The 25,442-nt window shown below is 43.4% G+C and overlaps 1 protein-coding gene across 2 annotated transcripts in view; it reads left to right on the forward strand.

Annotated features, from left to right (window-relative positions):
• Positions 1-25,442, forward strand: part of rbks (ribokinase) — a 120,447-nt gene that overhangs the window by 34,390 nt on the left and 60,615 nt on the right. The window contains exons 2-6 of one of the 2 annotated variants that reach the window (XM_067985140.1): positions 6,346-6,478; positions 9,030-9,093; positions 9,341-9,403; positions 11,983-12,147; positions 17,921-18,012. In XM_067985140.1, coding sequence (XP_067841241.1) covers positions 6,346-6,478; positions 9,030-9,093; positions 9,341-9,403; positions 11,983-12,147; positions 17,921-18,012 — 517 coding nt within the window. The remainder of the gene's footprint in view (positions 1-6,345; positions 6,479-9,029; positions 9,094-9,340; positions 9,404-11,982; positions 12,148-17,920; positions 18,013-25,442) is intronic. The other variant, XM_067985141.1, reaches the window with a different exon arrangement.

Raw genomic sequence — 25,442 nt, forward strand, 5'->3', positions numbered from 1 at the left:
CATCCAGGCAAGTGCAGAGTATTCCATCACACTCCTGACTTGCGCCTTGTAGATGGTGGAAAGGCTTTGGGGAGTCAGGAGGCGAGTCACTCGCTGCAGAACACCCAGCCTCTGACCTGCTCTTGTAGCCACAGTATTTATGTGGCTGGTCCAGTTAGGTTTCTGGTTAATGGTGACCCCCGGGATGTTGATGGTGGGGGATTCAGCGATGGAAATGCCATTGAATGTCAAGGGGAGGTGGTTAGACTCTCTCTTGCTGGAGATGACAATTGTAAACAATTTTACAACACCAAGTTATAGTCCAACAAATTTATTTTAAATTCCACAAGCTTTCGGAGGCTTCCTCCTTCCTCAGGTGGTGTGGAAATGAAATTTTCGAATCCTTCGCATTTGAAAATCACAGAACAATGCCTGGTGATTACTGCCCGTTGCCAAGGCAATCACAGTGAGCAGACAGAGAGGTGTCACCTAAAAGGCCACCGAATATACAAACCCCCAACAAAAAAAGAGAGAGAAGGAAGATAGTCAATGACCCGTTATATTAAAAACAGATAACATTTGTTCGCTGGTGGGGTTACGTGTAGTGTGACATGAACCCAAGATCCCGGTTGAGGCCGTCCTCATGGGTGCGGAACTTGGCTATCAATTTCTGCTCGACGATTTTGCGTTGTCGTGTGTCTCGAAGGCCGCCTTGGAGTATGCTTACCCGAAGGTCGGTGGCTGAATGTCCATGACTGCTGAAGTGTTCCCCGACAGGGAGAGAACCCTCCTGTTTGGCGATTGTTGCACGGTGTCCGTTCATCCGTTGTCGCAGCGTCTGCATGGTCTCGCCAATGTACCATGCTCTGGGGCATCCTTTCCTGCAACGTATGAGGTAGACAAAGTTGGCCGAGTCACAGGAGTATGAACCGTGCACCTGGTGGGTGGTGTCCTCTCGTGTGATGGTGGTATCTGTGTCGATGATCTGGCATGTCTTGCAGAGGTTACCGTGGCAGGGTTGTGTGGTGTCGTGGACGCTGTTCTCCTGAAAGCTGGGTAATTTGCTGCGAACGATGGTTTGTTTGAGGTTGGGTGGCTGTTTAAAGGCGAGTAGTGGAGGTGTGGGGATGGCCATAGCGAGGTGTTCGTCATCATTGATGACATGTTGAAGGCTGCGGAGAACATGGCGTAGTTTCTCCGCTCCGGGGAAGTACTGGACGACGAAGGGTACTCTGTTGGTTGCGTCCCGTGTTAGTCTTCTGAGGAGGTCTACGCGATTTTTCGCTGTGGCCCGTCAGAACTGCCGATCGATGAGTCGAGCATCATATCCCGTTCTTACTAGGGCGTCTTTCAGCATCTGTAGGTGTCTATCGCATTCCTCCTCGTCTGAGCAGACCCTGTGTATTCGCAGGGCCTGTCCATAGGGGATGGCCTCTTTGACATGGTTAGGGTGGAAGCTGGAAAAGTGGAGCATCGTGAGGTTGTCCGTGGGCTTGCGGTAGAGTGAGGTGCTGAGGTGCCCATCTTTGATGGAGATTCGTGTGTCCAAGAAAGAAACTGATTCTGAGGAGTAGTCCATGGTGAGCTTGATGGTGGGATGGAACTTGTTGATGTTATCGTGTAGTCTCTTTAGTGATTCCTCACCGTGGGTCCATAGAAAGAAAATGTCGTCGATGTATCTGGTGTATAGTGTTGGTTGGAGGTCCTGTGCAGTGAAGAAGTCATGCTCGAACTTGTGCATGAAAATGTTGGCGTATTGGGGTGCGAATTTGGTCCCCATGGCTGTTCCGTGTGTTCGTCCAGTACTTCCCCGGAGCGGAGAAACTACGCCATGTTCTCCGCAGCCTTCAACATGTCATCAATGATGACAAACACCTCGCTATGGCCATCCCCACACCTCCACTACTCGCCTTTAAACAGCCACCCAACCTCAAACAAACCATCGTTCGCAGCAAATTACCCAGCTTTCAGGAGAACAGCGTCCACGACACCACACAACCCTGCCACGGTAACCTCTGCAAGACATGCCAGATCATCGACACAGATACCACCATCATACGAGAGGACACCACCCACCAGGTGCACGGTTCATACTCCTGTGACTCGGCCAACTTTGTCTACCTCATACGTTGCAGGAAAGGATGCCCCAGAGCATGGTACATTGGCGAGACCATGCAGACGCTGCGACAACGGATGAACGGACACCGCGCAACAATCGCCAAACAGGAGGGTTCTCTCCCTGTCGGGGAACACTTCAGCAGTCATGGACATTCAGCCACCGACCTTCGGGTAAGCATACTCCAAGGCGGCCTTCGAGACACACGACAACGCAAAATCGTCGAGCAGAAATTGATAGCCAAGTTCCGCACCCATGAGGACGGCCTCAACCGGGATCTTGGGTTCATGTCACACTACACGTAACCCCACCAGCGAACAAATGTTATCTGTTTTTAATATAACGGGTCATTGACTATCTTCCTTCTCTCTCTTTTTTTGTTGGGGGTTTGTATATTCGGTGGCCTTTTAGGTGACACCTCTCTGTCTGCTCACTGTGATTGCCTTGGCAACGGGCAGTAATCACCAGGCATTGTTCTGTGATTTTCAAATGCGAAGGATTCAAAAATTTCATTTCCACACCACCTGAGGAAGGAGGAAGCCTCCGAAAGCTTGTGGAATTTAAAATAAATTTGTTGAACCATAACTTGGTGTTGTAAAATTGTTTACAATTGTCAACCCCAGTCCATCACCGGCATCTCCACATCATTGCTGGAGATGGTCATTGCATGGCACTTGTCTGGCGCAAATGTTACTTGCCACCTATCAGCCCAAGCCTGGATGTTGTCCAGGTCTTGCTGCATGTGGGCACGGACTGCATCATTATTTGAGGGGTTGTGAGTGGGACTGAACACTGCAATCATCAGTGAATGTCCCCATTTCTGACCTTATGATGGAGGGAAGGTCATTGATAAGCAGCTGAAGATGCTGAGGAACTCCTGCAGCAATGTCTTCCCTTCCCAAAAGAAATAAACTAAGTAAGCTGAAAAGATTTATTAAAAATCCCATGCCCGATAAGAGGTTTTTGTATATTTTTCATCCTCTTTAATGTAAATCTCCCATCAATCAAAATGTTCAGGCTGAGGCTCTTCTCTAGAAAAGAGAAGGCTGAGAGGTGACCTGGTAGACCTCTTTAAGATAATGAAAGGGTTTGACAGGGTAGACGTAGAAAAAGATGTTTCCAGTTGTGAGGGAGACCAAAACTAGGGGCCATAAATATCAAATATTCATTAATAAATCCAATAGAGAATTCAGGAGAAACTTCTTTACCCAGAGTGCGGTTAAAATGTAGAACAAGGAGTAGTTGAGGGGAATAGCATAGATTAGGGATGGTCAATAAATGCTGGCCTTGCCAGCGACACACACATCCCATGAATGAATAAAAAAAGATGTATTTAGGGGAAGCTAGATAAACACATGAGGGAGAAAAGAATAGCAGATTATGCTGATAGGGGTAGATGAAGAGGGGTGGGAGGAGGCTCATGTAGAGCATAAACACCGGCTTGGGCCGAATGGCCTTTTTCTATGCTGTACATTCTATGTAATTCTATGTTCTAAAATCTCCATTGTATTTCTCCGTGCACAGTTAGGAAATGCTTTGCTGATGTCAGTATCCAGGCGTCCTGTAGATTGGCATTCAGGACTAGCACAGAGGCCAGTGAGGAGATATTGGGTTACGGGGAGTGGGCAGGAAATTGGACATGAATTTAGATTTGAGGTTAGAATCAGATCAGCCACGATCTTATTGAATGGCGGAGCAGGCTCGAGGGGCCGATTGGCCTACTCCTGCTCCTATTTCTTATGTTCTTATATTGGCCCAGAATTTGCTCTGAGTGGCGAACGAATGGCACCTGCCACTCATTAGATTTAAACTTGCCCACAAACGATCCGCGGGACTTAGTACGGAAACTGCATAGTTCCTCTGACAGTGAGCTGCAAAAAGTCCTTTCCTGGGCATCTGTAAGCCGTGTGAACAGGGAAAGGATCGCTCTGTCCCCTCAACTAATCAGATTGAAGCATCCTTGACAAGCCGCGCAGTCAGAACCAAGAAGCGCAAGCTACGATGGTTAATTCAATGTAAAATCAGTTAGAGAAAGCGAAATAAAGAGAGGGTAAGAAACATTGAATGAAGAGACAGAACTAAAAAGTTTTTTAAAAATCGGAAGGAATGAGATTCAACATTTTTAAAAGTTAATTTTCAGTGCCAGAGAGGTTGTTGGCAGTCATAAACTAAATGGTACAATTCTAAAGGGGGTGCAGGAACAGAGAGACCTGGGGTATATGTGCACAAATCTTTGAAGGTGGCAGGGCAGGTTGAGAAAGCGGTTAAAAAAGTATACGGGATCCTGGGCTTTATAAACAGTCATAGAGTACAAAAGCATGGAAGTTATGTTGAACCTTTATAAAACACTGGTTCAGCCACGACTGGAGTATTGACCAATTCTGGGCACCGCACTTTAGGAAGGATGTAAAGGCCTTAGGGTGCAGAAAAGATTTACTGGAATGGTTCCAGGGATAAGGGACCTCAGTTACATGGATAGACTGGAGATGCTGGGGTTGTTCTCCTTAGAGCAGAGAAGGTTAAGAGGAGATTTGATAGAATTATGCAGGGTTTCGATAAAGTAAATAAAGAGAAACTCCCCATTGGCGGAAGGATCGAGAACCAGAGGATACAGATTCAAGGTGATTGGCAAAAGAACCAGAAGCGACATGAGGAAAAAAATTTTAACGCAGCAAGTAGTTATGATCTGGAATGTGCTGCCTGAAAGAGCGATGGAAGCAGATTCAGTTATGGATTTCAAAAAGGAATTGGATAAAAACTTAAAGGGAAAAAATTTGCAGGGCTATGGGGAAAGAACGGGGGAATGGGACTAACTGGATAGCTCTTACAAAGAGCCGGAATGGACTTGATGAGCTGTAACCATTCTCTGATTCTACCACGCTACTTAAACTTACCATACCTTTTTCCTGTGTAGATTTGTTTGTTTCCAGCTAGGCAATGCAGCAACTTCACGCTGGTCCATTCATTTCACTGGCGAGTTGTTCTTCCCGCACAGCTTTCAAACGAGCAGGGAATCTCGTAGAGCAACTTCCAGATTTACGCTTTTGACTGCGCATGCACGCTCGCCAGAAGTTGCTCTTCCATTTGCCCTTAAGTAACGGTGAACGCTGTTCGGCTCTCCATTACTAAATTCCCATTAGTGACATACTTGTAACCCAGTGGTACACTGTCCTGGTATCGTATTGACTGAAAGTGCTTTCCAGAGACAACCCAAATTTAGAAAGAGAAAATCCAAAATGTATTTGTGCTGCTGTAAGTTTTTCCACTGTTCAAGTTCATAGCACAAGAATTTCAAACACCCACCACTTTACTGAAACCGTGTGGGGGGCTAAACTGCAGCAGAATGAAAATTTCACATACCTACTAATATGCTTCAGTAAAATCACAGTGACAACACTGCTTTACATTAGAAACATGTGTGGATTTAACTTTTTTTCACATACAAATATCTTTGTGCTTGTGACAGGCTGACTTCTGACATTTGGTGCACCATGTATGACTACAACCAAGGCTGCTTCATACTGGTCACTAAGACGATTTAACGCTGAATGTACATTAATCATTTTTAAAAATTATATTGTGCAAAATCTGGTCTATTGATCCAGCCACTTTAAAGGATATTCTCGCAATTTTTACACCAGCTAGCTGGTAAAATCTTCAAATTGTGCCCTCAGCTTTTCAGCTTAAAATCCTGCATGAAAATGTGATTTCTACTTCAGGTTTAATGATAATACAAGCATAATTTCTTTTAATTCTCTCATTACAGTGTGCTTTTGGGAGAATACTTGAGTCAAATCCAAACGCATGCAATTCAAATAAATGCTAAAACTTTATAAATAAGCTTGCTATTCTGAAAACCAGGAAGATTTAAAATAATAAGTTGGGGTAGGGGAGAAAATTTAAAAATTACAATACTCTCACCTGTTTTGGTGTTCGTAAGTATGCCTTCCCACTCTGAGATGCCAATCTTATTCATGACACCTGCAGGGTGGAGGGGGGAGCCTACATGGATGCAATGTCCTTCTCCCACAGGGAGAGGGGGAACATTTGAAGACATTTCACTCTGGGTTGATCTCGTGAACCTCCTTATAACCGGTTACAGAGCACCATGGGCAGAGTACTGAGTCATTTGCCAGGCGTCTTGGTCTAGAAAGATACTATTTGGGAAGGAAGAGCAGGAGAAATGTTGCATAAAATACCATAGGTGCACATCTCTTGTATTTCATATAGTTTTTGTTCTTTTTGAATAGTTTTACACCACGTTTACCTAAAGCGGGAGAAACCATACATGGGCATAAGTTTTTAATTGGATTTGGAGGAAAAGGGGCCAATCAGTGCATCCAGGCAGCTCGACTGGGAGCCAAATCAGCAATGGTTAGCAAGGTAAGACTAAAAACAGTGTAGACCAATAAATTATATCTTTGTCATGGAGACTAGGAGCCATGAGTAGAATTTGGCTCTTCCATGATCTACCCAAGTTCCCAAATTACCTATAGAATAATAAGCAACATTGGCATCATTGTTAGAGTGCAGTCAGGCTGCCAATTTTGCACTAATGTGAGGCAGTTTGGATGCATTAATGTGAAAGGTGGCTGTATGATTCAGGTGTTAGATCTAATCTTATGTGTTCTCTAATATCAAAAATTAGTTTCTGGTTATTGTAGTTCAGCAAAGCACCAAAGCACACATGCATAGAGCTGCATTATTGCTACACCTTGATGTCAGTCTGACTCTGGTCACTCTGCAGTATAAGAAAGTCTCAGCATCCAATCAGTAGATAGATTTCTGAACCCACTATGCTTATAATACTTACATAAACAGACCCCATCATACACTTTCTGTTGTCCAGTACTGTACTTGTGAAAAAAGGGTAAAGGGTTGGTACAAAAATGGATCTGTTGGTAAGGATGCATTCACACTACAATTTTAACATTGTGAAGCACTGGAAAGTGCTTCTCACTTACCATGAAGCTTCAGTGTAAATCCTCTCCCATCTCTGCTCTATTGGAATAAAAAAGAGAGAAGGGAATGGTGTTAATAGGTAGAATTGGGCTGGAAAAGGTCAAGAAAGCTCTTATTTGGAGGAGGAGAAAATCAAATTGTTAGAACTTGAAAAAGCTACTGGGACTATCAAGCCAATTTCATCTATGGACTACATAAAGCCTGATCTATTATTGGAACATAGGATTAAGAGTAGCCCATTCAGCCTCTCGAGCTTGTCTGCCATTCAATTAGATCATAACACCTTGGTTCCCTGACGCTTAATACTCTTGCCTAACAAAAATCTATCAATCTCAGTTTAGACATTTTCAACTGACCCAGCTTCAACAGCTTTTTGGGGGAGTGAGTTCCATATTTCCACTACCCTATGTGTGAAGACGTGTTTCATGACATCACCCCTGAATTGTCTAGCTCTAATTTTAAGGTTATGCCTCCTTGTTCTGGACTCTCCCACCAGAGGAAATAGTTTCTCTCTGTCTACCCTATGAAATCCTTTAATCATCTTAAACACCTCAATTAGATCACCCTTTAATCTTCTGTACTCAAGGGAATACAACCCAGTCTAACCAGTTTGTTTAATTCCTGTGGGAGATGGATAACCACAGATTAAAAATTCAAGAAAAGATCTAGGATTCTTATTGAAATTCCAGGATCATAAACTGACACGGTGACTTACATTGCCCAATCATGACCAACAGAATTCCATATATTATATTTGTACAGTCCCAGCACCACAGGACCAAAACGTCATATTGTTTAGTATTTTATCCCCAAATCATCCTGCTCAGTCTTCTCTGAACCCTTTCTCAGAATATATATCAATGTTCATTTATTGTTGGGGTGCTCAAAACTGTACGCTGTATTGTAAATGGAGACTTTACCAATGAGCTGTGCAAGGTTAAAATAAAGTTCAAAAGCATAGTACTGCAGATGCTGGAAATCTGAAATAAAAACAGAAAATGCTGGAGAAGCTCAGCAAGTGAGGCAGCATCTGTGGACAAAGAAACAGAGTTAACGTTTCAGGTCAAAGATCTTTCGTCAGAACTGTTCTGATGAGTTCTGACGAAAGGTATTCGACCTGAAATGTTAACTCTGTTTCTTTCTCCACAGATGCTGCCTGACTTGCTAAAATAAAGTTCCCCTGAAATGCATCTTCGTACTTGGTAGCCTTGCTGATCATGCTCTGAAAGTGGCTGAATATGTTGAATAAATGATCAACTAATGCATCCAAATTCTTTTCTTTTCCCACCGTTTCTTGATTCATTGTGATTTCTTTGTACTTATCCACTTTAACATCAATCACCATTCCTTTATCCACTGGTCCAGATTTCTTTGACTATGGCCTATCTAATTTACATTAGTCACCAGGCTATGTTGCTTATATTATCAGTAAACGTTATAGTTCTAAAAGTACCTTCCTTTACAGGGGTTGTAGAACAGACACCTGTAAAACTTCTCTAGTAATCTCCCCTCTATCATCACCTTTCTATTAATTGCTAATTTTCAATCCAGCAACTGATCTGTCTTAATCCCATTGAGCTGAATCTTCTTTGAAAGCCTCACAGGTGGAACTTCGTCAAATGCCTAAAATTCGAAGTAAAGTGAATACACTGGACATACTCTGTTGCTTCAGCGACCATGTCTGTTTATGGCCTTCATATTGTGTGGATGAATGTTGAAGGCATTTGTCAAAAGTTCCGGATTTTTCTCCAAGCTACTGATGATTAGGGATTCTAGACTGTTATTGGTGAAAACTCATCCAATCTTGTTTTGGAAAATGTTTTCATTTAAATTGCATTGTAAGTGCCAGCTGTGAGTTATTTCAATCCCACTATCAGAAATTAATTTAAAGATGGTTTCCTTATTAAGATGGAATAAAAGTGTATCAGCTTCAAGAAGTCATCACCTAATCATTCTTTCCCTCACAAAACAGGTTGGGAAAGATTCATTTGGAGATAATTACATCCAAAACTTCAAAAGTAATGGCGTGTCTACAGGTATTACTTCAACATATTGTTTTCTCTGTTGGGAGAGGTTATGAATCTGGGATGGAATTATTGCAGATCTCCTGTTGAACATTTCTCAGTTGTTAGCTTTTCCTGTCAGTGGATTTCTTGCCAGTTGTAACTAAACACTATTGAGGGGAGACAACTTCGGCATAAATCGAGCCTCCATACGTTCTGATTACATAGCTGTATGTCACAATGTGAAAATTATTATCATTGTATCAATTTCTCATTACAGACTATGTGGGTCAAACGGATGAAGCATCGACAGGGGTTGCCCCTATTACAGTGAATGACGAAGGTACTGCACAGGTTTGACATTTTCATGCTTCCTCCTTGCCTTACTTTAAAAAATCTCCTTTTATCAGGAAAGACCTGTATAAAGTCAGCCAAGCACTGTTTTTGTTTATTAAAGAAAAGAGTGTATAATAAACATTCATTAGTATGCATTGGCAGAGGCCTGGTAGTAGGTTGCCTACCTACCTAATTTAGCAGGAGTACATTGTTACCTTGGAATACAAATGGGAGGTGGAAGATTATTAAATTGAAACCCGGCAGAAAGTTAAGTAAGATTTTGTGGGAGGTTATTTGTGTTATTTTCTCCCCATTGACAGGGGAGATTTTCTTTCTGTGTGAATATTGTGTTATGGAGTTCCTTTAGATCACAGAGTCAGAGAGCAGAAACTCTTTAACTAACACATCGTAGAACCAGAGATTAACATAATTGCATTCCAGAAGTTTGGCCAGTTAGATCCCTTAGACCACTGCTCTTTCAACCAATAAAATCTCAGAACCAGGAAGCAGTCAGATTCGAGAACCACTTCTAGTATCATTTTTGATTGACTTAGTCATAGAAATGATGAATCACATTTTACCAAACAGAAATTTATTTGGCCACAGTCACCATGACAGTTCCTCACCCTTCCCTCTATATACACTATTACCAGTCTGAGATTGGGACAGGGGGGGTCAGGAGCTTGGGAACAGGACTGGGGGGGGATTGGGAGACTGGGACTGGGGGGGGGCAGTCGGAAAATTGGGACTGGGTGGCGGTCAGGAGGTTAGGGCTTGGGGCAGTCAGGCGATTGGGGTTCGAGGCTGGGGGTGAGGGGGACACTGGGGGTGGGGACGATTGGGCGAGGGGGGAGAGGGAAACTCGGGACTGATGGTTGGGGGGAATTAGGGCTTGGGTAAGGAGAGAGAGGAATGGGGGTGGGGCGGGCGTGTGCTCCAGCATTTCCTGCAGAGCCGGGAGCAGCAGCAGCAGCACAATGGTGAGTGGGAGCAGTGCCGAGAGAGGAACAGCCAGTAAAGGGATCTTACTGTGGGTAGATAGTGAAAAATTCTGTCCATTGGTGGGGGAATGAGGAACAAGGGTACGGAGACTGAGGATTCTCACTGCACGCAGGGAGTATCACATGCTCCGACACACGAAGGAGTGAGATGCAGGAGGGCCCAGTATGGGCCAGCAGTGGCCCACAGTAGTCCTGCGGAGCTGGGAGGAGCACTTCTGCTCCCCCACACTCCAGAGGACAAGAAGTTAAAAAATAATCTTTCCCTACCATTTCTTCAGCGGTCATTTTAAGATATAGAATTGAATCCTGTCATTGCCAAAAAGGACAGAAACAGGAGTGGTATCCTAAAATATGTAATGTAAATCTCTGTAGATGTGACTTTTGAAGAACCCTAAAGATTAAGTATATTGCAGTTGGCAAGATTCAATGTGTGAGGTTCATAGATAGAGAAATAGATAAAAACAACCACAAAGAGTAGGAAACAAACAAAGACAGTGAGAAGGAAATAGAAAGAATTAGAGACAACAAGCGCAGACACAGTTACAGGAGGAGAGAGAGAGACAGACATTTTTAAAATGTTTTATTCATGAGTCACCTCACAGTAACTCAGTTATATTTTGTTTGAGTGGTCAGTACTTGTGCTTTCAAGGGGAACTGGGCTAGAGCTACGAAGCCTGACAGTATAAGGGAGCTGGATTAACACACACCGATAAAGCAACAAGATCGCTGCATCTTTGAGATTTCAGCTGGCTCACAATGGGGTCAGAATCTCCTCCAAGGGAATTCTCAATGTCATCAGTATTCATTTATGCACAAGAGTGTTAAAGGTAATCATAATTTTGTCATTTCTCATTGAAGGACTACTGATAGTGACATTCCTTTACAAGCAAATTGACTATTAGTAATCTGAACAGCATCTTGGTAATTTTTTCCACATGCAATAAACCACATATAATGTGCTATGTGTAATGAAATCGTAAACCCATTTATAAAGAATGGGTGTATGATTTTGTTATACATCGTGCGCAGAGAAAATCTTCCCCCCATGGGGTTTGTTAGGGTAGACGTAAAGAATATGTTTCCACTTGTGGGGGAGTCCAAAACTAGGGGCCATAAATATAAGATAGTCACTAATAAATCCAATAAGGAATTCAGGAGAAACTTCTTTATCCAGAGAGTGGTTAGAATGTAGAACTCGCTACCATGTGAGTGGTTGAGGCGAATAGCATTTGGGCCAAATGGCCTGTTTCTGTGCTGTAAATTCAATGTAATTGTATGAACGAAAAGCAAAATACTGCAGATGCTAGTATTCTGAAACAAAAACAGAAAATGCTGGAAACTACCCCATCAGGTTATACAGCATTGACACATATGCAAAGTAGTATGGCTCGTATTCTCTGCCAATTTAACAAAAAGGACAGATAATGAGAAAATAGACAGTATGTGTGGAGAGAACAGACAAGACATTTTGGGTATGGATCCTTCCTAGGTTTGGGTTACAGTTCTGAGGAAGGGTCCATACCCAAAACATCTTGTCTGTTCTCTTCCGCCGTGATTTGACCTTTGTTGTTTTTTACTGTTACAGGACAGAATGCAATCGTAATAGTAGCTGGGGCTAACCTAGTGTTAAATTCAGAAGATTTGGAGCAAGCTTCCAAAGTAATCCGTTGCGCAAAGGTGGTTGTCTGTCAGCTAGAAATTCGACCTACCATCACATTAGAAGCCTTGAAAATAGCTCATGAGGCTGGAGGTAGGCACGGTGTCATTTAAGGATCAAGCAATGGTGTGTATCAAATTATTTTGATTTGATGGGGTAGATTTTCCAACTTGCTGCCGTTATAGAATCAGGCGGGTTCTATAATGGGTGGCTGATCCACAACGTCAGTGTTACGCCCAGGCAGCAAGTTGAAACTGTGCCCCGATGTGTCCAGTTAGTTAACTGGATTTTTATTTCTAATTTCAGTCAGATTAAGTCATGTTCTCAAATTAACCTGCTACAGAGTATAGTGATTAAGCAGCATCCATGGTTGCTATTACACCACCATCAACTTTCTAATGTTGATGTGGCATTCTGCTAGTCACTGAAAAGTAACGCTAGCACCATATTTGATCACTTGGCTTGCATGTCTTTGTTTTCAGAACCAAGCTGTGCCTTTAAATTGCACAATCCTGCAATTGCTGTGTGTGGTTAAAATTGCTTCAACTGCATTTTTCTCATCCGTTAACTTTTCAACCTCTGCTCTACCAACTCATATGTAAAATATGCCTCTATCAGATAAGTGGAAAAAGAATGCCAAAGTTTGTATTTCATTCTCTCATGTTCTAATTTTTGATGAATGTTCCTATTTTTCTCCTTTCTTTAGTGTTGTGCTAATTGATTTATTCTATTTTCTCATTATCTGTCTTTTTTTCTTAAATTGGCAGAGATTATGAGCCATACTACTTTGCACACATGTCAGTGCTGTGTAACCTGATGGAGTAGTTTCATCGTCTCGAGAAACTATGGATAATTATATTTGGGAATTTCTGGGTGCAGCTATACTGCCACTTGGGTAAAGTGTTTTGGGTGTACATCAATGCACAGGCAGCAGTATAACTCAGGAAACTACTGAATCCACTAAAGCCCTGAAGTGCGAGACCCCCTTCCCCCCCTGCCCCAGAAAGCCATCACACATTGTTTTGAGCTTGCAAAGTCCAGAATAACTGCAGCCTCGGACTTTCCAACAGTGAAATTTGAACTCTTACCTTTAATCTGTGAAATACAGGGAAAGTGTGTACGACCATACATTACGTAGCAATAAATTCTTGGCCTGTTGATATTGGCAAATTGGAGGAAGATTACTGATGTCTGAGCAACCTGCACATTCAAATGTAATTTGGTGCAAATTGTGGATTTTTAGCAGCTCCTGCCTTGGTACAGATAAACAGGTGTAAAAAGGAGGAGCTTGGAGGTATAACACTGATTCATTCCAAAATTCAAATTAAGATGTGATGGGCTCTTAGGTGGTGCAACTTCCTGCATAGCTGTTGTATTTAATCAAGCATTGCAAAGGGTAATGGACGACGATTGTTTTTGTGACTGGAAGGATGTTTCCAGTAGGGTTCCGCAGGGCTCGGTACTAGGTCCCTTGCTTTTTGTGGTATATATTAATGATTTGGACTTAAATGTAGGGGGCATGATTAAGCAGTTTGCAGATGATACAAAAATTGGCCGTGTGGTTGATAGTGAGGAAGAAAGTTGTAGACTGCAGGAAGATATCAATGGACCGGTCAGGTGGGCAGAAAAGTGGCAAATGGAATTCAATCCAGAGAGATGTGAGGTAATGCATTTGGGGAGGGCAAACAAGGCAAGGGAATATACAATAAATAGGAGGATACTGAGAGGTGTAGAGGAAGTGAGGGATCTTGGAGTGCATGTCCACAGATCCCTGAAGGTAGCAGAATAGGCAAATAAGGTGGTTAAGAAGGCATATGGAATACTTTCCTTTATTAGCTGAGGCATAGAATATAAGAGCAGGGAGGTTATGCTGGAACTGTATAAAACACTGGTTAGGCTACAGCTTGAGTACTGCGAACAGTTCTGGTCACCACATTACAGGAAAGATGTGATTGCAGTAGAGGGTACAGAGGAGATTTTCGAGACTGTTGCCAGGACTAGAGAACTTTAGCTATGAGGAAAGATTGGATAGGCTGGGGTTGTTCTCTTTGGAACAGAGGAGACTGAAGGGTGATTTAACTGAGGTGTACAAAATCATGAGAGGCCTAGATAGAGTGGATAGGAAGGACCTATTTCCGTTAGCAGAGAGGTCATTAACCAGGGGGCATAGATTTAAAGTGATTGGTAGAAGGATTAGAGGGGAGCTGAGGAAATTTTTTTTCACCCAGAGGGTGGTAGGGGTCTGGAACTCACTGCCTAAAAGGGTGGTAGAGGCAGAAACTCTCAACTCATTTAAAAAGTACCTGGATATGCACCTGAAGTGCCGTGACCTACAAGGCTACGAACCAAGTGCTGGAAAGTGGGATTAGGCTGGCTGGCTCATTTTCAGTCGGCATGGACATGATGGGCTGAATGGCCTCCTTCGATGCTGTAAATTTTCTATGATTCTATGATTGCTGTAAAGTGATGGTTATTTGGCTGTAGAGGAGCATCCCAGATGAGTTTGATGCTGTCTTCACCTGGTGTCTGCACAGGAGTCACTAGATAGGGATACGGAGCTGAAATCCTGGCCAATTGTTCCTCGCCCTAACCCAGGCCAATTGTAATGTCCCTACTGCTGCTCTGGGTAAGATCAGCTAACTTAGCACAAACCAGGGATTGAACTTGGAACCTTCCTGATCTGTGCGGCTCTAAGATACTCACTGCCTTAATGTGCATTTGGGGATATGGAAAATTAGCACTGTAATATGGTTGATTGGGATGGGATTGAAGTGAAGACATGAGAGATCTCAGTCTTGGGGAAGTCAGAGTTTGTATACACTTGTGGCTGAGAACAGTTCTAGAAACTTATTAATGAGAATTAATAATGGGTCTAATGGGAAGTGGTTGGGGGGGTAGGGGGGCAGTGCCAGCACATCATTCTACTTCTTTCAACTTTTGCTTGTAGAACAGAACAGGTTGAGGCCCAGCAATCAGGTTCCCTGTTTGCCTCTCACATTTGGGTCATATGCTTGGTGTGGAATCACTTCTTTAAAGAAAGAGATAGAATAATCACTTGAGTGGAGTGGACGGTTTGAACTTAGTACTCAAGAGACTGTGCTGTACATTGGATAGCAAGCTGCTTGACCTGATTATTCCTACTCCTTGTTTGTAACACTACATGTAAAATGTACTGTGTTGCAAACCCCTTGTATGATAGTTAATGATATTCTGAAGATAGTGCAGAAAATAATATCAAAGCTGATGAGCGAGGGTCTCCTCAAATTAAGGCATGTTGTATGTCAATAACTGAAGCATACTGGATCATGTATTATGTTGACAAGATCAGTGTGCTGAATTGCCTGGTATGTTGAAAGATTGAAACTCTCCAGAGATTAAGCAATGCACATGTACTGTCTTGCCAAATCAACGATAGGCTAAATAATTAAAGGCCTGTCAATCCATTAACTTACCCTCAGTTTCGCAAGCTAGCAAGGGAAGACCATTACTCAATCTACAATTTGGTCATTGAAGGGAAAGGAGATTGCAGGGGGAGTACTTTCTGCTCCCCCTTATACAAAAAAATTGTATTGTTATAAACTATTCCGCAATTTTTTTTTTCAATGTCAGTTTAAGTGGCAAACTTGAGACCCTCAGGTAGGATTTTCCCTCCTTGTTAATCTGCTCCAGTAATGCAAGTTACAGGAAGCAACTCCATTGCAAGCGGTGAGAAGTGCAACTTTTTTAGACTGGAGTCCAGAGGTACCTGATCCCTGGAAACTGGTCTGCAGTTTGGGAATGCAAATTTCTGGCTGTAGTAGGTATTCCCTGGCCTGGAGCTCTCGAAAGACCCTGCTGTTTGCAATGGAGGAGTCATTCTGGGACACACAGGACAGATCCCCATATTTGGCATCAACAGAGAGGCCTAACAGGAGGAAATATCACACTCAGAGGTGTCCAGGTCAGCACTAAAACTGATTCAAAAACAACCCTGAAATAATATCTTCTAAAAGTATAATTTATTACTTCTATGAAAAGGAAGACTACTTTGAATAAAAAAAATCTCCTCACTTTCCTTTCACTTTAACAATTTTGTACTTTTTAAATCTTTTATGCTTGTTCTTAAAATAGCAAGTGTTTAGCTACATGTCCATGTTGAGTGAATTATGTTATTCCTAATTAAATCAATTTGGGTTGAAGCCTATTATAGGTGGCAGTATGGTTGATCTCATAAACCATAAATGCACATCTAAAGCAATATACAAGATTTCCAGAAGATAATCGTGTTACAGCCCGTATCTTCTGCCCCTCCTCCATTGCAGTGCCATTTTTTGTTGTATTTGAGTGCTTGTGTTGCTTACAGTCTGCTATTATTTTGCCTTGATGGCCTTATCAAAGCAGCAGCTTTTAACATGACTGGAAGAAAGGAAAATGGATCCGCAGTTAAGTCACACATCACCTACTGGATCGAATTGCATGATGAGGGCCAGTGGGTGTTTCAGAAAACGACACTTTTGTCTGCAGACATGTGTACCAGAGAAACCTTGAGAGAGCCTCATTCTCAACAGAAATGGTTCTCTTGCGAATGGCGAGCTCATATAAAACACAACACCTCTTTACCAAAACAGCTTTGTTAGTTACAGATTGCACGTAACTAGTTCTTACTTAAAAATGCCCCAATCACTATCTGCATACGAACCGAAAAAAGATTTAGGATGGTTTTGCTAGACAACTGGATTGCAGAATTTCAGCCCACTAAAACGGGTGAAAGTACAATCAGGTTTTACTCATTTGGTTCTGGGATTTCCATTCCATACTAAATGATAACTCTGGTTTTGTAATAGTACATAGGATGAGAGCTTAGAGGTAGTGTTATGTTGATGGAGTGCCATACCTCCAGAGACCCAACAGAATTGGAAACCGACATAATTATTGGTCTCAAGAATGCTGTGGAGTCTCCAGTTAAACTAAAAGTGTGGAACTAGATTCCCCCATGTAGCTTTGGCAATCGCAGGTTTCTGAGTTTGATTTGGAGTTTCATCAGGATGAAAAGTAAATGGGGAGAGGTTGCAGGTCTCCATTTGAGCACCACTCTTGTGAGACCACATTATATAATATAAAAGCACCAAAAGTAGGTATGGATAATCAGCCTTGGGTCTACATGTCTGCAAATACTAAACAACGTGTATGGCATTTTTTTCCCTCAGTAATCCAGTACAGATTCAATTCCTGTAATCTTGCTGTATTTGCACAAATTTATTGCTACACTGAGGCTATAACCCAATTTGGGATTTTGATCCAGTTGGCACATCTCTATAAGGCTGTATCTTTACTGACAAAACCAAGTAGATCCTCTTGGGGGGAGAAAGGCATTCCCTGTTTCCTGCCCCCTATCCAGTATTTTAAGTTAAATGCACTCCCTGCCCAAAAGTATATTCCCTTTTCCCCTTCCAATTATGTCAGATCAATCTGCCATCAGCTTGGAAAGGGAATAAAAGAGACTTTGTTCAAATGAAATAGCTAATTTTCTATCCAGACTAGGAAGAACGTTGGTTTGGACACTTCTCACTGAAAGAGTAATATCTTCTGCAGATGGCTCAGAATTCAAGATGATGTACATATATACTTTAAAAATATCATCTTGGTATTCGGACGGCAGCTTGATCTTTGCACCTGCGGTTTATTATCTGAACCCCTCCCTGCAATTATTTTCTTATAACCTTTCCCAACCATTATTCATACGAACATACAAATTAAGAGCAGGAGTAGGCCATTTTGGCCCCTCAAGCCTGCTCTGCCATTTAATAAGATCATGGCTGATCTGATCTGATCTCAAAACATTTACTTGCTTTAATGCCCATTTCTTTTTATAAAACAAATCTTTCAGTGAAAACCATCTTCAATCCTGCTCCTGCTGTTGCTGATCTTGATCCTGAATTCTACAAAGAGACAGATCTCTTCTGTTGCAACGAGACTGAGGTACTGTAGTGCTATGTCTTATTTTACACTAGATGATGCACTGGGTTAACCACCTTTTTGGCCATGGGACCTAGGTTCAAAAGCAGCCCAGGTTGATGAGATTAAATTCGCTCTTCTCTGCCAGTTATAAGGATTCACAGGCAGAGATTCTCATAATTTCACTGTACAAATTGGCATTTATTCTAATAGTCCACAAGGCTGATGTAGGAAATGGAGATATCGGATCTTCTAACATTCTGGTTGAGGCATACTTTTGGAGCAACGTGGAAGAATTGCCCTATTCAAGCTTTATTGGATTTGGGAGCACTTGATGCAGAATGTATCAAACTATTCAATTTACTGACTCCTGCCCCTCCCCCCAGTTTGGTCAGGAGTCAAATATTGTCTGGTTCTAAGCATTTAATTGCATTTAGTACCAAGATCATCAATCAAGATAGATGAGACTGTTGGTCCCTGCTCAGTTTGATGTGAAGTGGTCAGAATTGGAACTGTCCAAAGGGGAGGTGTAATTTCTTGCTGAAAGATCAGAAATGGCAGCGGTTTATGACCTTACTGGGGTAGAAATTGTTATGCATTGCATCCGTTTTTCAGGCTTAAAACAGGCACAAAACAAACCAATTTAGTAGTCAGACGGTCTGCACCCAATCTGCGCAGGTGTTGGTCCCACTGCTAAATTTGTGGGGGCCTTTTTTTGAGGTGTCCTGGGGATGCCGAAATCAGACGTTAGGCCGCTGTAAATATGTTAATCAGAGTCCTCACGCCTGTTGAAGGACCGCATTGAGAAATTAGTCAGTAATGAGCAGGGCAGATGCTGGGCCTACCACATTCATGATTCTTCAGTGGAACCAGGAGGAATAGGAGTGCTCCCTTGACTCCACAGGAATCGAAATCAGCCCCCTCCCGCCTCCTCCACTCTCCCGTAGCTCACTTCAGTGCCCCCTCCCGGGACTTACCTGATGGCCGCTGCCGGGGAGGCAGGTGGCCCGACATTGATGTCTTCACTTGGGCGAGCTGAGCTGTCTTTGGAGTTGCGGTCAGCACTGGCAGCTCCTCCCAAATATATTGATGAGGCCCGAGGGCCGATTTTCATTGATCCTCGGGCCTCTCTGTTCCGCCGCGCTGGTCTAAAACTAATTTCTAAGCCGCTGTGTTTTTCCAGCGTTACCTGTTTCTGTAGTGTGTAGATTACTAAAATGGATGAAAGATCGATGCATGCAGAATTGTTTTCGATTCATCAATTTCTAACTGACAGTCAGTTTTAATCGAGTCATGGTTTTTCTTTGCACACAGCTGTTTGTGTAACTCAGTAACTCCATTGTTCTCAGTGTTGTACATTAATGGTTGCTAAATGATTCTATCATACTTTGGTAACCAATGTTGTGCAACAAAATTCCTATCCTTGCCTACAGCATATTGCTGACAACTATGAATAAAGCAGGATATATTTCTGCATGCCGTGAAATGGGAGCATACCTTTAGAAATGTATGGTTTGCTGCTTGTTTACATGTATATGGTGAGATATAGTAAAGGAAGTTTTATTACTGGGCATCGAATGCAAACGGCCGGACCACCATCAACAACAACTCTAGATATACATGTATACCTGAGCGAACCCTGAAATTCCAGTGGCCCAGACCACTTCCTCTTTGCTCCCATGATATGCTTCCCCTTCGCCAAGAATAACATGTAAAATGTGTCTCCAGTTATATTGTTTTTGATGCTCAACACACATGATACCTGCTGCCAATATCTCCTAGATACAACATTGGTTTCTGGACTTGGTGTCAAATACTTTTTTTTGAAGCGTTTGAATAAATGAATGATTTCAATGGACTGTGGTAGAACAATTTATCATTTGGCTTTTTAAACATTTCAGCTGTTAACATGAAGGTTTTCTCTGATCCATCCAAGGGTGTATTTCCTTGTAGATTGAAAACAAAGGTTTTTTTTATCCATTTGATATTTCTCACTAGTCTAATTCATGTATATATATGTGTGTATCAGTTATATATATTATGTGTGTTGTGAGAAATCACTGTTTTCATGTGTTTGGGGGTTTTCAAACAGTGCTGGGAAATTGTGTAAACTTTTCTTTTTTAAAAGTCTGCTTATATTGGGAAAAAATGCAGGAAGCTGGTCTTTGCCTGTCTGGAACCTGAGTATTTGTGTGTATATGTGTGGGTAGGAGCAGAATCTGTTCATAAGGATCTCCACTTTCTGAGGATTCTGTGTGGGGGATGAACAGTTCTCTTGAGGATTGTTTCTCTAGTTCTATACTTTGATAATATATGTGGGGACAACTAAACTACACAGGGAAAAATGGCCTGGAGTTGATTGAAATCCTGATGCAAGCACGGAATATCTCTGCAAACATGTTCACTGTTTATCAGCATTTGCTTTTATTGAAACAATTACTCCAGTTGTTGTTACTGGTAAAGAAAGAAAAAAGCAAAACCTTTACTCTCTCCCATCTGGACAACCCCCCTGCTAAGGCCCCCATTTTCGCTCCCTCAAGTCCAAGGGCTGCAGTCTTGAGCATGTCTGGCACACAACTGGTTTAACCATCCATCACCAGACCTAGCTGGACCACATCAAGTGCTTTTGGGCCTCACTGTCCTCTGCCAAAACTACACACGAGAACAAAGATAATCCCTGGCTTCTTTTCTGCACTACCAACTGTCTCCTTAAACCCCTTTCCCCTGCCCCCTCCATCCCCACCAACAACAAGTGCGAGGAGCTTCTGGACTTCTTTGTCACTAAGATTAAGACAATCCTTTCAGCTGCCTCTGCTGCTTCTGCCTCTTCCCCTTGCCAACTGAGCCAAACCTATCTCCAGGTTTCCTTCCTGCCCTAGCCCTGAACCCACATCTTCAGTTTCTGTCCTATCTTCCCTCATGCCTTCTCTGAGCTCATCTTGTCCATGGATCATACCCCCTGTTCTCATGACTCCATGCACACTAAACTGCTGACCACCCAACTTCCCTTCCTGGGCCCATTGCTATTTAACATTGTAAATGGTTCCCTTTTCTCAGGTACTCTTCACCCTCCCTTTCAAAACTGCTGTCAACACCCCACTCAAAAACCCACCCTCAACCCCCTTTCAAACTATTACCCCATCTGCAAACTCCCTTTCCTCTCCTAAGTTCTTGAACGTGTTGTCGCCTTTCACATCTGTGCCTTTCTTTCCTACAACTCCATGTTTGAGTCTCTTCAATCAGGGTTTTGTGCCTGCCACAGTACTGAAACAGCCCTAACCAAAGTCACAAATGACATCTGCGGTGACTGTGGTGAAGTACCCCTCCTCGGCCTCTTTGTAGTCGTTGACAATTTCAACCATACTGTCCTCTCTCCATTGCCCAGCTCAGTAGGATTGCCCTTGCTTGGTTCCAATCTTACCTATTCAATCATAACCAGAGCGTCTCCCGCAATGGCTTCTCTTTTTGGACATACACATTTACCTCCAGAGTCCCTCAAGAATCTATCCTTGGCCCTCTCCTCTTCCTAACATACCCCTTGGCGACATCATCTGCAGATACGGGGTCACTTTCCACATGTCGCTGATGACACCCAACTCTACCTCTCCACTGCTTCTGTGTTGTCGGACTGCTTTTCCATTATTAAGTCCTCCTCCCGATATCCCCACCATCACAGAAGCCAGTCTTCAGCCAATTCAATTCACTCCACGTGATATCAAGAAACGGCTGAGTGCACTGGATACAGCAAAGGCTATGGGCCCCGACAACATCCCAGCTGTAGTGCTGAAGACTTGTGCTCCAGAACTAGCTGCGCCTCTAGCCAAGCTGTTCCAGTACAGCTACAACACTGGCATCTACCCGACAATGTGGAAAATTGCCCAGGTATGTCCTGTCCACAAAAAGCAGGACAAATCCAATCCGGCCAATTACCGCCCCATCAGTCTACTCTCAATCATCAGCAAAATGATGGAAGGTGTCGTCAACAGTGCTATCAAGCGGCACTTACTCACCAATAACCTGCTCACCGATGCTCAGTTTGGGTTCTGCCAGGACCACTCGGCTCCAGACCTCATTACAGCCTTGGTCCAAACATGGACAAAAGAGCTGAATTCCAGAGGTGAGATGAGAGTGACTGCCCTTGACATCAAGGCAGCATTTGACCGAGTGTGGCACCAAGGAGCCCTAATAAAATTGAAGTCAATGGGAATCGGGGAAAACTCTCCAGTAGCTGGAGTCATATCTAGCACAAAGGAAGATGGTAGTGGTTGTTGGAAGTCAATCATCTCAGCCCCAGGACGTTGCTGCAGGAGTTCCTCAGGGCAGTGTCCCAGGCCCAACCATTTTCATCTGCTTCATCAATGACCTTCCCTCCATCATAAGGTCAGAAATGGGAATGTTTGCTGATGATTGCACAGTATTCAGTTCCATTCGCAACCTCTCAGATAATGAAGCAGTCCGAGCCCGCATGCAGCAAGACCTGGACAACATCCAGGCTTGGGCTGATAAGTGGCAAGTAACATTCGCACCAGACAAGTGCCAGGCAATGACCATCTCCAACAAGAGAGAGTCTAACCACCTCCCCTTGACATTCAATGGCATTACCATCACCAAATCCCCCACCATCAACATCCTGGGGGTCACCATTGACCAGAAACTTAACTGGACCAGCCACATAAGTACTGTGGCTACAAGAGCAGGTCAGAGGCTGGTTATTCTGTGGCAAGTGACTCACCACCTGACTCCCCAAAGCCTTTCCATCATCTACAAGACACAAGTCAGGAGTGTGATGGAATACTCTCCACTTGCCTGGACGAGTGCAGCTCCAACAACACTCAAAAAGCTCGACACCATCCAGGACAAAGCAGCCCACTTGATTGGCACCCCATCCACCACTCTAAACATTCACTCCCTTTACCACCGGCGCATTGTGGCTGCAGTGTGTAGCATCCACAGGATGCATTGCAGCAACTCGCCAAGGCTTCTTCAACAGCATATCCCAAACCCGTGACCTCTACCACCTAGAAGGACAACTGCAGCAGGCACATGGGAACAACACCACCTGCACGTTCCCCTCCAAGTCACACGCCATCCCAACTTGGAAATATATTGCTGTTCCTTCATCATCGCTGGGTCAAAATCCTGGAACTCCCTACCTAACAGCACTGTGGGAGAACCTTCACCACACGGACTGCAGCGGTTCAAGAAGGTGGCTCACCATCACCTTCTCAAGGGCAATTATGGATGGGCAATAAATGCTGGCCTCCCCAGCGATGCCCACATCCCATGAACGAATAAAAAAAAATCTTGTATTTATGACCCCTAGTTTTGGATTCCCCCACAAGTGGAAACATGTCTACCCTTGCCACCAATTCCATCCCCCTCCCCAGCCATTGTCTCAGGCTGAATGATGTCATATCCTCTCTCTCACAAAGACTATCTCTGTAACATCACTTGCTCCTATCCCTGCCTCAGCTCATCTGCAGCTGAAACCTTCATCAATGCCCTTGTCACCTCCAGACTCAACTATTTCAGTGGTCTTCTGGCCAACCTTCTATCTTCCACCCTCCGTAACCTTCAGCTCATCCAAAACTCTGCTGCCCGTATCCTATCCTTCATCATCCCACTCACCCATCACCCCTGTCCTTGCTGACCTACATTGGTTCCCAGTCCCCCCAACATTTCAAATTTAAAATTCTCATCCTTGTGTTTAAATCCCTTCATGGCCTTGCCCTTCCCTATCTCTGTAACCACCTCCAGCTCCATAAACTTCTCCCTCCCCTCCCCAGACTCCATTGCTCTAACTCTGTCTTTTTGTGCATTTCCCCTTCCTTTCACCCCACTCTGGAATTCACTTCCTAAACCCCTCCTTTAAGACCCTCCTTAAAGCTTTTTGCCCGAATGTTTCCTTCTTTGTGTTGGCGTCCATTTTTGTTTGATTATGCATCTGTGAAGCACCTTGGGATGTTTTTCTACATTAAAGGTGCTATATAAATGTAAGTTGTTGTCCTATGAAATAACACCTTGTCTTGTCTCAGAAATATCTCGAAGTGCTCCTTTGTGTCCCGTCACCCATCTTAACACTGAAATTAATCTGTGTGTTTTGTGAATTTTCTCCTCTCCTTCTCCTGAAGGCATTGATTCTTGTTGAGGTAACGGTTTCATGGACATTGGTGAGCCTCTGAAATCTAGCTCAAGTAATAATTCTTCATATGTTAACCTAGACAGTGTGTGTTGACAGGCTGTTTTACTGTGGAGGACATCATAGCCAAGCCCAATTCTATCGTACCTGACATCCACACTTTCCAAAGGAATCACTTAACAGCGAGCAGGGACAGTAAACCTGGCTCACTTTCCCCTCCCTGGCCCAGGAACCCGAAGGCCAGTTGGGTCTCCCTTATTGCCCCCTCACTTGAGATCAGCGAACCTAGCACAGTTTGAGAATTAAACCTGAAACTAGTCTGTATTGCTTAGTTACACACTAGCTTGAAGCCACTGTGCATATAGGTATACATTCACAGATATTTTATGAGACCAATTAGGTCTACAATCCCACACATTTTATGAGAGTGTACATTACCATACATAGTTTATAAAGTTACTCACACTTCCTGATTGCACAGCATCTGCAGGAAGAATGTATTGCCACATCAAGGCTTCTTGTACTAGAAACATTGCATGTTAGAGGCCTAGGTAGCTTGTTTGGTCCTGTAAATTAGTTAGGCTTAGGGGATGATGGGGAAGAGCCCTGTATACTGGTGGTCCCCTAACAAAACTCATGACTGGGAATTGAAATCAGGATTTCCCTCCCAACCTCCCTATGCAGTCTATAATTTATACATCCACAAAATAGACCAGTTAAGTGCCAGAAGTGCCCCACTGCCGCTACAAATCTCAGTCTGGAGTCAGGTATGTGCCTCCCTTAAAATTTCACAAGGTCTGTGAGCCCTCTTCCCGATGAGACAATGGGGTTCCCAGGATGACACACCTCAGCTGATTGCAGAGCCCGGCATGAGAAAGGGATCACCAAATCAGGCCAGTTCCTCCATGAAGGCCAGATTATACCCTTCCAGCAACTAACTGACAAATTTTACCTCATCCAATATCACTATCTCCAGATGTAGCACTCCTCCAGAACCCTGCAATACTTTGCAGATTTTAGCATGAGCTGACCCCCTTGGAACCCTTTCTCCACTCTCCAACAGCCTCTTGTGGATGCATTTCCACCTTATTACCAATCTTGTCCATGACCAAAGATGGAACGGAAAGCCTGGGAGCGACATCTAGGCTAACCATTAAAGGGGGAGGAATGTCACAGCGAATGGAGGCAGACCCCAAACGCCGTTACCTGCAGCAAAACGCATGAAAGTCAACTCAAAATCATACATCACACATACCGCACAATTCTACAAATTCCTTTCCTCCGTACCAGGTGATTGCTGGAGGGGCACCATTCT

The sequence above is a fragment of the Heptranchias perlo genome, chromosome 5 (assembly GCF_035084215.1).
Source record: "Heptranchias perlo isolate sHepPer1 chromosome 5, sHepPer1.hap1, whole genome shotgun sequence".
NCBI classification, from domain to species: Eukaryota; Metazoa; Chordata; class Chondrichthyes; order Hexanchiformes; family Hexanchidae; genus Heptranchias; species Heptranchias perlo.